At 44.2% G+C, this 12,297-nt stretch overlaps 1 protein-coding gene across 1 annotated transcript; it reads left to right on the forward strand.

Annotated features, from left to right (window-relative positions):
- LOC311353433 (uncharacterized protein) lies at nt 1-12,297 on the forward strand. Its single transcript, XM_084473344.1, has 14 exons — nt 1-128; nt 537-654; nt 1,025-1,200; nt 2,159-2,298; nt 2,625-2,655; nt 3,460-3,582; nt 3,699-3,778; nt 4,276-4,504; nt 4,712-4,840; nt 5,302-5,400; nt 6,438-6,602; nt 7,124-7,364; nt 7,705-7,780; nt 9,106-12,297. The coding sequence occupies exons 1-14, from the start codon at nt 32-34 to the stop codon at nt 9,373-9,375; spliced, it is 1,974 nt and encodes a 657-aa protein (XP_084329470.1). The 5' UTR covers nt 1-31; the 3' UTR covers nt 9,376-12,297.

Here is a 12,297-nt window from a genome sequence, read left to right on the forward strand (position 1 = left end):
CTGGCTGTGAGACCGTCTCCCGCGGCCCATCATGCCATCTCCTGGTCGCCTGACCCGCTGGAGCTGCCCACGGTTCTTCTGTCTGTTAGCCGTGATGGTTTTGGTGGTGGCGGCCAGGGTCAGCAAAGGTAATCACGCAAGATCACACCCTCACATCTTCTTGAATGCCGCATGGTTATCAATCAACGGGATCTCTCTTTTCACTGCTGTCTTGAACGGATAAGACCACAGACAGATTAATGTGGTTTTGACACCACTACCTTTGACTATCAGGAAATATATGATTAGAATAATGATTATTATGCTAAACAAGCTGTCTTACCTGTTTTTATTTTTCTGCTTAACCTTGATTTTTTTGTTATATTTTGTATTCTTCTTTAAGTTGTTTTAAATCTCAGTGTAGAAAACAGTGATACTCATTCAAACAATGGTAACAATAAATACAGCATTAGCCTTTGTTAGCTAACAGATGACAACAGTTGAACTGGGAGAGGCAAATGTGTTTTGAGAGTTGAGAGTTTCTTTCTAATGTCCAGCATGTGAGGCCCCTGGGAACCCGCTGTGTTTTAGGAATAATTCCAGTTCATATCAATACATATGTGAATGGGGAAGGTCCTCCTCTGCCACTAATGTGACCTATGACCTGTTAATCAAGTAAGTAACGTTCTCCAAACACAAGATTTTTTTAATGTCTGTCTGAGAGAGAGAGAGAGATAGAGAGAGAGCGAGAATGTGTGTGAGAGAGTGAGTGATAATGTATGTGTGAGAGAGAGACAGTAAGTGATAATGTGTATGTGTGTGTGTGAGAGAGAGAGACGCTGAGTGATAATGTGTGTGCGTGTGAGAGATCATTATGTGTGTGACAGAGAGCATTATTTTTACTTTTAAATAAATAGCTGTGTTAAATCGCCGATGGTAAGCTGTGAGTCTCCGTTGTTTTATCACCCATGGCTTCCCAAGTGTGGCGATTAGACTCGGAATTATCATTTGGTGCTGCTGAAATGACTGTGTTTGTCGCTATCAGCACCACAGAATCGCCCTTTGACCACGCGCGTTTGCTGATGCGCCTACGGACCAACCGGGTTGTCCTGGATGACGACTGTCTGATCAGGAACCGAAACGTCTCCATGGTGGTCACCGCCCATGTGGGGGCTGCTGCCTGTACCTCCAACAGCACCACTGCAGTGCTGAGTACCGTAGGTAACGCTAAGCTAACCCAACAACAGCACTGTAGTGCTGGGTACTGTAGGTAACGCTAAGCTAACCCAACAACAGCACTGTAGTGCTGAGTACTGTAGGTAACGCTAAGCTAACCCAACAACAACAACAACACAAGTTTGGCTCCTGATGGGCAAAAATAACTAACGGACACATTACATTACGAATATAGTCAACTCTGGGTCCAAACTTAACGAACACAACACACCACACATTCAAGAGGGTCAAGATGACCCTCGAGCCCCCCTATCAGTCTGCGGAGAACACTGCCACAGCTAGATGGCGAGGACACACATATCACACAGAAAGACAACACAACCCGGAGGCTCAGGGACAAGAGAACCCTCTATAACCCACACAAAGTTTAGCACACACACCTGGCTAGGAAAGAACTATAAGTTTCTCTTCCGAAGCAGAACCTCCACGGAGGCGAAGCTGCGGACGACCTCAGCGCTGTTAGGGGACGTAGAATATTTGATCTCTCACTCTTTATGAATCAGTATTACCTTTGCCACTTTACTCAATAAATCCGAGGCCCTCGTGCTGACAGACTATTACCTCTCTGTCTCATTTTATCTGGTCAAGTAACTAGGCAGACTGTTTTTCCCAACACTTCGTAGTGGCAGGTTCCCTCGGTCAAATGTCTATGGGAAATAACATGGGGTTTTTGAATGATCGTACATAGCAAACTCTGTAGGTGACGAAGAAGTAAAAGCTGCATCACGTTTTGAACTACACATTTTCCATCTAGTTTTGACTGGCTTTTTGGATTGTAGGTGTTATTTTCCATAGACATTTGACAGAGGGAACCGGAGACTCGGAGGCGGGACTTATTCTTCAGAGTGTTAACCAGAGACACTATAGAAGGAGTAATATGTCACAATGGCAGACACATCGCTATATTAACTTTTTAACCTCTGTTCATGCTTCACAATCATAGTCAAGTTTCCAGAGCCGGTGAAAATGGCCGCCTTGTGGTCTGGCCACAAGCTCAGCCTAACATGGCCAGGCCAGGGGGAGTCTGGGTCAGTAGAGGTACTGGTCCGATGCGTGGAAAAGCAAACTCAGACATGGAGACGTGTAAGTGATGATTATTAAGTGATATGTTTCCCTATGAATATGGGGGTAGAATAGTGGGCTAGAGGGTTTGACTCCCAGCTGAAAGGTACTGGATTCGATACCCGAAGTCCGGGCCGTTGTCGGTCTTTCGTTATCTTTCTGCAAAGTGTATCACACTAACCTGCTCATGAATGTGTCTGAATTCACTTTGGGTGAAAGCGTCTGGGAAATGGATAAATAGTCAATAAATATGACATGTACATTTGGAGAAGGTTGGACTGTTTGCTGTAAAGATTGTAATATCTTCCATGTTTGATTTATTGGACCCTTTGTCCTCTTTCTTTTAGGAAATGAAAATAGAGACCACAAAGAATGTGTGTAGGTATTCCCTTTATATTCTATGTAAACCATGACAACTTTACCTTTTAAATAAGTTCCATGTCACTGCCATGTGTTAGCTATAGTGTGGGCGCATGGTCTGTGAGGTACAACGGTGGGATAACCGGAACAGAAACGGGCAGAAACAGGGTTTTGCGGTGGAATCAATCACTTATGACATTTATTTATAAAAAAGGTGCTGGGAAAATGGGAGGGGGCAAAAGGTAACTCAAATCTTCACAGGGTCAGCGGTTGTCATCAGAGTGCTCTGTCTGGCTCTTCCTGTGTTGGGGCAGAGAGAGAGATAAGAGAGAAAGGCCAAACTTACAGGGGTCGGTGGTCCCTGCCACTGTCCTCTTCGCCCTAGCTCGGCTCTGGCTTCCTCTTGGTGTCTCTCAGGTTCCTCTTCAGCTGTTGGCCTTCTCTTGCTAGACTGGCCTCATGGGTGTCTGGTCTCCACATGCTCCACCAGCCCGTTTTCCTTCAGCTTGTTCTGTGGGTTTAAAAGGCCTCTTGATTGCAGGCCTAACTCAGCACACCTGTGAGTCTCAATGCCAGCTTCTAGGGTAGTACCTCCCATCCAACACCACACCCCTTGGCTGCCTTTGCCTACCTTTGTGGCCACCATGTGGCCATGTGGGGCACTGCTTACTGGCTGGGCCATCACAATAGACATACAGTGTACATGCATTCAGTTAATTAATGTACCCTTATTGTAAACTGTAACAACCTCATTAAGGAGCAAATTAAATAATGGAAATATCTATGAATGGGAAAATAGTGTGTTGTTTGTGATCTGAGCAGACTCGGTGTGGGTTGAGGATCTGGAGACACAGATGGCCTACCAGGTCCAGGTCAGACAGAGATCCACGCAGGCCAAAAACTCCTTATGGAGCAACTGGTCTGCCAACCTCACTGTTCCCGCAGGTAACCTCTGACCTTGGATGCTCTTCTAAATGAGTGTATCATTTGGTATTGTGTACCGATTTAACTATTTAATGTGTTCCCCACCAGTAACTTGGTCTGTTTGTCCTTATGCACAGAAATTCTACAAAGCCCTGACGTTGCGCAAAAGACCATCACAGTTGACAGAGGAATACGGCAGCTTGTGTTTACATGGAAGGTAGGCGAATGGAGAATGGATCGACAATCTGAGAACTAATAAGAAAGGGATTGATGAAAGCTGTGTGTTTCTGATGAGAGTCAGTGAATATTTAAAGTTCTGTATTTCCGATCATAGAGTAAGATACTACTAAAGGTTGTGTATTTCTGATTAGAGTAGGGGAATTTCAAAGGTTGTCCATTTCTGATCAGTCTTAGACTATTCAAGGTTGTGTATTTGTGTATAGTGTTGGACTATTAAAGTATGTGTATATATGATCATAGTGTAAGACCATTAAAGGTTGTGTATATCTGATCATAGTGTAAGACCATTAAAGGTTGTGTATATCTGATCATAGTGTTAGACCATTAAAGGTTGTGTATATCTGATCATAGTGTTAGACCATTAAAGGCTGTGTATTGCTGATCATAATGTTGGATTATTAAAGGTTGTGTATATCTGATCATAGTGTTAGACTATTAAAGGTTTGTATTTGTAATGACATATCCCCTCCCCAGGCGGTACCTCCAGCGGCGCAGGCCGGAGGGGTCAACTACAATCTGACTTACAACCAAAGATGCCCGTGTGCAGTAAAAAAGGCTTCACAGATCACAGTGTCCTCCCTCCAACACAGCATCTACTTGACCAACTCTGCATTCAACCTCTCCATCAGGGCTGTTAATACAGCCGGAGCCTCCAGCCTGGGATATGTTAACGTAGCGGCCAAACCAGCCCAAGATATAAAAGGTGTGTGTGTGTGTGTACTTTTTGTTTGCTTCTTTGATTTAACATACTTGACTATTTTGAGATACATTGGACAAAGATGTACATCTGTAGATATTTATCATTCACAAAAGGTTTTGTGAGTGATAAAACCTTTTGTGAATGCACAAATGGTTCTATCATGCACAAAATGTGAACGATGAAACCTTTTTGTGACCTTTTTTCTCCCAGCTTGTGAAAAAGAGCTCATGACTAAGGTCCCCAAAAAGGCTTGCGTGGAGTGGTATGAGTTTGTAGAGGAAGGCACGCAACCTGAGGCAGTGACCACCTTCAAAGCTAAGAAGAAGATAAAAAGTAAAGGTAAGTGGTTTTCAATACATGTAGTTTTGTCTTGCAGGGGGAAAAGTAAAAGAATCACAAAGAAAAATGTGAGATGTGAGAAATGTGAGAAAAAACTCCATTGTGCCAGCCCAGAATGTATGAACTTTGAAAGACTGGGAGGAATGCCACTCTGTTGTTCAGACGTGTAATTGGGGGGGCCACAGCAGGAAGTACAGGACAGTTGCAGAATATAAAAGACAGAACATTTGAAAACCATGGCAACTATAAACAGATATATATAAAATAGGTCTACATACTAAATCAGAGTAGCAAATGTATATGCAAAACTGCATTTAAATATTTATTGACGTAGGAATAGGACTGAGCTATAGAATAATGGACCTGGATTAATCTGGATTAACCTCATGGGTGTATCATGTTAATCTCCATGCTTAATGGCGTCAAAGCCACCAGCCTTGACCTTGTGGTCTTTGTTCCAGAGATGAAGGACTTTGTTCGCTACGTGTACCATGAATACCAGTGTGTGCAGAAGGTCCCCAAGACGGTGGAGATGTGTGTGCGCTACAAAAATGAACACGGTAACTCACGACGGAAATCCACTGTAGTCACTGTATACCAGTGGTTCTCAAATGGGGGTACGCGTACCACTAGGGGTACTTTGGAGTACTGCAGGTTCTTGTTTTTCACCCTGAGCAAGTTTCAATTCTGAAAGCTAGACAATAACAATTTGAGAAAATGGACAAGTGATTGAAATGCAAATATGAAAACAAGAGGTTTCAGGAGGAATATAGTTTGATGGCAATCACTAGCCTGGCTATTACCAGACCAAGCTCAATCATAGGTTACATGTTCATTTTCTTCAGCACAAGAGAAGTGATCAACGGGCCTAGTTCAACTGACTCTGTACTCAATATGCTTCTAACCGTCGCTTCCCTGTCGTCATTTTGTTAAACCAGCCAATTGTGCGCCAGGGGGAGAAGCTAGCTTGGTGATTGGCTCCCACCAAAAACGTATCGGAAGCAGGAAGAAATGTATTGCTCTTCTCCAGACCCTTCTGCAGGGTGAATTCAAATCGCCGGCAGAACGGGTTGGGGGTACCCAGTCTAGGGAATCACCGCTACATGCTCTGACCCTCCCCTGGCGTTGTGCTTCTTTTGTGGGGAGAAATTAGCCAATAGTTTCCATGAAGCACAGGCCCATGTTTCTCACTCAATTGTGAGTATTTGTGAGAACCACTGATGTAAACAATAGAATAAATACATGACAATGAATACATTGATTTGTTGATACTTTATTATTAAGACAAATAATATTGATAATAATACGCAAAATATGAATCATTTTAGATGCTTGTTTATTATTATCATCATCAATATTATCATTATCATGAAGTAATTATCCTTATTTGAATAATTCTTTGATAAGTTGAGATTATTAATGAACTATTTATCACAGTCTGTTGCTTTGCAGGCCCATATTTAATAATTGGGATTTTTTATTTTGTATTTCAATCCCGTTATTTTGGAAGAACGTATGAACAAATTAAATAAAAAATGTTCAACAACCTTAACAAAGGCCGTCAGTAGACCTTGAATTCTTCTCAAAATGTCTCCAGTTCCTCTGGTGAAGCCTTTGAGCTTCAGTGGCATTGAGAAGGAGAGCTCTGTGGACCTGTCCTGGCTGCCCATACCTCTGAAGGCCCGGCGGGGCTTCATCACCCACTACATGCTCTGTCACACCAGACACACCAAACCACCGGAACAGGAGCCGTCCCAAGGAGGTGAGGATGTCGTACAAACGTGGACAAACTTCAATCCAAAATCAGCATCTTCTCAGACTTCTCATCACTTACACTTCTCAGACGACGAAATTATGTTTATGTTTCCCCAACATGATTCACTTCTTTTATGATTTTGTCGACCACATATTTCAACAAAAATGGCAGTGATTGGCTACTGGCTACCAAAGCGTACATCTGCATACACATGTACACACACACTTAGTTAAAAATAGGGGAAAAAATATAGTTGGATAGCTGAAATTAGTAATTTTATTTCAGTAAAGAGAGAAAAATAACTCTTCATCCCCAGTAGAATAATTTTTGAAGATAAAATGTTTTATTTTTACTTTTAATGCATAAATTGGTGCATTTGCCAGGGATGCAAATCATGATCAGAATAAACCAAATTGCACCATTTAAAAAAATATTTTAAAAAATGTATATATAACCTGGGACAATTTCACACACTTTACTGACCGACAAAGAATATCAATATCATCCTGTCATTTCCATTTCCATAGAGTGCCGCAATCTGAACGCGTCTGAAACCACGTTCCGCCTGGAGAACCTGCAGCCAGGATCCCGCTACAACATCAGCCTGGCCGGGGCCACCAGCGTGGGCCCCGGGCCCCAGGCCCTTCTGACCATCACCACCTTCCCATCCAAGGAGATGCCCGGGGGCAACCTGCCCGTGTGGATCAGTCTGGGGCTGCTGGTCACCTTCTTCGGAGCCTCCATCCTGTGCTCCCTGCTGGTGAAGAGGTGAGCGCTGCACGATGGACGGGTGAGGATGTGGTGTGTGGGCCTACTCTCTGTCCGCAGGACAAACATTGAGGGATTTATATTAAATGTAGGCTTGGAATGCGATGAAAGTGTCTCAATTTTATACATTGAGATAGTGGACAGGGACTAGCTCAAACAAGGGTGGTTTTAAAATGGGATCCGTGGGTTTGAATCCCCACTGCCTACAGTAGCGCACATAATGGTCCTCATAAGTGACGTATTGTTGCAAAAGGAAAATCCCCTATGAGAAACTAGTTTGATACATGATATACATCATAATACATTTTTTGTGTTTTGGTTGTTTTCTTCTCAAATGTAGAGTGAAGAGCAAGATTTTGCCGCCCGTACCGGAGCCGTTGATCCTGTTCCCTGCCTTGATTCGAGCAGCCAATCAGGTAACACCTGACAGACGATAGTTTTGCTTTACAACTCCACTTCTATAATTGTAGGTGTAGTCATAGGCTTCACCTAATGAGCTTCTTCCGTGCGCACACTTGCGTGCGTTGACATTTCATCAATGTACCACATTCCCCAATGGCCCCGTGTATATAGTGCTGTGCAGAGCAGAACTCGTCCTCCATGCTATTCTTTCAGCAATGGAGGGAACCGCAGGTTGGATACTATAGGGCTAGGGAATCCCAAGCCGCCAACAGGAGATGAGCTGCAAGGTTGCTCATTGTCCACACTCAGTGTCTGTGGCCCTAGTTCATGCAGTGTGTCCCTCACCGTTGGCACTAGTCAACCCTTGTGTGTGTAGCTGAACAGCCAGTTTTACAGCGCATCCGCCCTGACTGGCACCGGCCACGTCGCCGTGCCCGAGAGCGACACTAGCTCTGGGAACCGCAGGGCTGAACAACTCTCTGCGGCAAGCAAAGCGAAGCAAACCACCACTGTAGTTTGCACATACAGAGCAGATCCAGAGACACCACTGGGTGGGCAACTTCCATAAGCCCCAAATGGTGCATGATAGACAGTGCCCTCACTCTTCAATCTGGGTAAACACCAACAGGACGGCATTTTGCAGCAAAGGTGAGAGTTTCGCTATCATAGTGGCTCAGTTGAGGCAAAGCCCCATAGACCAGGGGATGGCTGGGAAGCAGAGAGCTCAACGGACTGAAGAGAGGGGGAATATGAGTGAAAGTTGGGGTATAGGGGACTGGTACACATGGTCATAGGAACAGACTTGTGTAGCTTGTCCCCAAACCGCTCATGAAGCACACTGGAACACTGCAGAGAAGTAGGCAAAACCTGGGCTATACTAGGCTGTCCAGTGGCTGCCGCCACTATGCTGAGGGGGGAGAAGAGCGAGAAGCTTTGGCTTTTGGCAGGCCCACGTCGATTGGTACATTGTTGAATTTTCAGTACATGGGAGACCTGTACTGGACGAGCCCTTAAGGAGAATCCCAGACGGCCTTCATGAAGTAGAACCTGAGCTGGAAACACAGAGCCGTTGACCTTTCTCTTCACGTCAATGTTTATCACTTCTGCTCTTGAAGATATCTCATATCATGTCATATCCTCTTGGAAGGACTATTTAAGGCCTTTTTTTCTTCAGTGATTCTGTGCTCTGCTGGTGAAACTATATGTTGAGGAAGGATGTTGGATTGGCTTTCGGTTCCTAAAAGCGAGGGCTAGAGTCAAAGAAAACACCTTGTTAGCTACGTCATGACTGTACATCCTCACATGTGATGGTCGATCTCTGGTTATGTGATGTCCACAGGAGGAGTTAGAGCGAAGAGAAACCATGGATGAGGTCTCCGTCCACCAGCCGGTTCTGGGGATAAAGCACCACTGGTTTGAGGACCTAGAGGAGGACATGGACGATGCCAATACCTTAATAGGAACAGATGAACACCAGACACAGCAGGGTTCCAGAGACTCCATTGAGAACCCTGGTGATCAGGAGGAAGTGCTGTACAGGAACGGTTTGGTGTTCGACATGAAGGCAGAGGAACTGAGATCTGGGAACCTCAACACGTCGATATTGTAAATGTCTCTCGGTGGTCACTGACACTTATGATGGTTACCGCAACACGTTGGCATTGTAAAGGTCTCTCAGGTGGTCAGTCACTGAAACTTATGATGGTTACGTAAAACTTGGTGTTGGTGAAACGTGTGATTTAGGCTAGTTGATAGACTTTATTTGGCATGTGCCATACAGTGCAGTGAAATGACAATGATGTTGTTCTGTTGTATCTTACATTTTATACTTGGAGCAGGCTACCTTTACTTTACTCAAGACCACTGCCATGTATCAGAGACAGAGGACTGTCCAAAGACATCACATCAACAAGCTGATCCTACAGTATAAAAATCATTGCTCTGTGTTGAATACAATTATGAAATTCACAAAGCCCCCAGAAGTTCAAATTAGCCCTGCGTGTGTTTGTCAGTATTTATAGGTGAAGAAAAAGGGTGAAGAAAATGCGTTGCTGTCAAGAGTTGCCAATGATGCAGGAAGTGGTCTCAGACCGGTAGACGATAACCTAGATGCAGTTGTATTAAAGGTTGCAGACTATGATAATTGCTGGTGTTGTATAAAAAACATTTCCGCTAGATATGCTGACAAGGATTCAACTTTCTTTCTCAGGTTTTATGTGGGTTGACTTGCATCAACTGAGTGCAGAAATGAAATGGCATGGCTTGAAACCACAGCTTTTTCTTATCGTAGTTCAGAGGTGATGGCGCTGAGACCAAAACTGATCAGATGTGATAGGTGTTTTGTGTGGTCAGATTGAGGTAGATAGGGAGGAAACACACCAATGAATGTCTACATGTGTGAATTACATGCCAATCTGTGTACCCAAAGATAAAATATCTTTGTCTTATGTTGATGTTTGATACACAGAAAATAAATGTTTGCAAATAGAAAAACAAAGCCTGGCCTGCCTTCTGGCCTTCCATATTCTTTAACTTGTTGTGGGACTGGAGCCTACTTGGATTTGACGTGTGTTGAACAAATGAACGCCCGAAGACAGCTATGTATTACTGTGTGTTCACACCGCACTTTGTCCCATTTCGCCTATTTGCGCGAATAGGCGAATGTTGCCGCGCGACAAATCATAATCTGTCGCTGTGCATTTTTGTGTGCATTCGCGGGGCGAATTATTCGCGGGGCGAATTTTTTTTTTGCCTGGCAACGGTCATTCATGCCAATTCATTCTCATCAACCATGGCCGAGATGTGTGTCTGTACCTGTTGTGGAAGAGGGAGAGCCCGTCGTTTATGGGTTAATAATATAATCCGGAGGCGCACACCGCTTTTTGCCGTGATATTATATATATCGTATATATTATATTATATAGATATTTATATATTATATGTAGATATAGAGCGGGAGTCGCAAACGGCAACAATCACTTTCTCCTCCAAGCTGCGGTTCACTGAACGGTTGAACGGTGATTGGCTGTTTTACGTTACTTCACCCAGGGAGTGAACTGATTGGCTGTTACGTGACATCACCCAGGGAGTGAACGCTGATTGGCTGTTTTACGTTACTTCACCCACGTTACCCACAGGGAGTGAACGCTGATTGGCTGTTTCAACGCGAATGCCGCGAAGAAGTTGAAATATTTTAACTTTATTCGCGGGGCGAATTATTCGCGGCGCGAATCCACGTGAACGCGCTCGCCGTTCACGTGGAAAAATTTCGCGCTGTCAATCAAATCTTGTTGCGCGTATCGGCGAAAAAAAAATTCGCCCGATTCGCGTCTCCACGTTCACTTAACATTGAAACGTGTCGCGGGGCGAAGTGCGGTGTGAACACACCTTTACATTTAACCAATAGATCACGACAGGCTGTGGTATGTTCTCATTATACCACAGTTAAGGGGCGTTGTTCGTCCCCCGACTCGCAGTTATAGGGCCAGAAGGCAGGCCAGGCTTTGTTTTTCCATTTGCAAACATTTATTTTTTGTGTATCAAACAAATGAAAGTCATAGACACTCTCAATTTTGAAAAAACGAGAAAGTCGGAAAAGCATTTTTTTAACGAATACAAAAATGTAGTCCCTCCTGCCTGCCTGCAAAGTGCGCGGCGGTTGCTATGCAACACACTGTAGCGTCCTTCAGAGAGAAGGCTAGAGATGGTAGCTTGGTTCGCCGGCGATTTAGTCTACTATCGAGCAGTTCACTCACCGTGTCCCTATTGCTTTACAACATTTCCACCCTCTCCATCAATCAACATATTTTTAGGCTTCAGTGAACTATGCTATTGCTTTTATATATAAATAAACAACAGTTTAAGTTAGGCACGGAGTGATACGGAACTCCATAAACTTAATGGGCGTCATAGCTGTGTGTATACGCTCATTATACAACAGTTAGGAACCAATCAGATCTCTTGATTTAAGCCACCCGTTTTATAATTGTTGTTCTATTTCATGTAGGCTACGCCATCTAGGCTTTGCCTTATGGGCTTGTCCCGTGCGCGTGCTCGCGCACAGAGGCGTAGCCACGGGCGGGCCTGGGCTCGCCTAATTGTCAGTCTTGCCCGTCCAATCAGAGGGCTTTCCTTCGTTTACGTTCACCATTTAAAAAAGTCAGCACTCCGCTAAGATCTCAAGAATCAGTCAAATCGCTCCTCCCCCTCCCCTCCTGAACGTTTCTGTGAGAGCCCTCCCACTATACAAATATAAGAAATAAAGAAATATAGCCATTATACATTAGGCCTACATTAGTCGAGGAGGTCTCTCTCTCTCTCTCTCTCTCTCTCTCTCTCTCTCTCTCTCTCTCTCTCTCTCTCTCTCTCTCTCTCTCTCTCTCTCTCTCTCTCTCTCTCTCTCTCTCTCTCTCTCTCTCTCTCTCTCTCTCTCTCTCTCTCTCTCTCTCTCTCTCTCTCTGCGTGTGTGTGATCATCTTTGCAGTAGGATTGTCTTATATGGCCAATCTGTTTCAATTTGATGTGATGCACA

Source organism: Micromesistius poutassou (genome assembly GCF_964030765.1).
Source record: "Micromesistius poutassou genome assembly, chromosome: 9".
NCBI classification, from domain to species: Eukaryota; Metazoa; Chordata; class Actinopteri; order Gadiformes; family Gadidae; genus Micromesistius; species Micromesistius poutassou.

Coding starts and splice junctions, on each gene's coding strand:
- LOC311353433 (XM_084473344.1), top strand. CDS start 32: ATGCCATCTCCTGGTCGCCTGACCCGCTGGAGCTGCCCACGGTTCTTC. Junction 5,401..6,437: donor GCGCTACAAAAATGAACACG/GTAACTCACGAC, acceptor AAATGTCTCCAG/TTCCTCTGGTGAAGCCTTTG. Junction 7,365..7,704: donor TGCTCCCTGCTGGTGAAGAG/GTGAGCGCTGCA, acceptor TCTCAAATGTAG/AGTGAAGAGCAAGATTTTGC.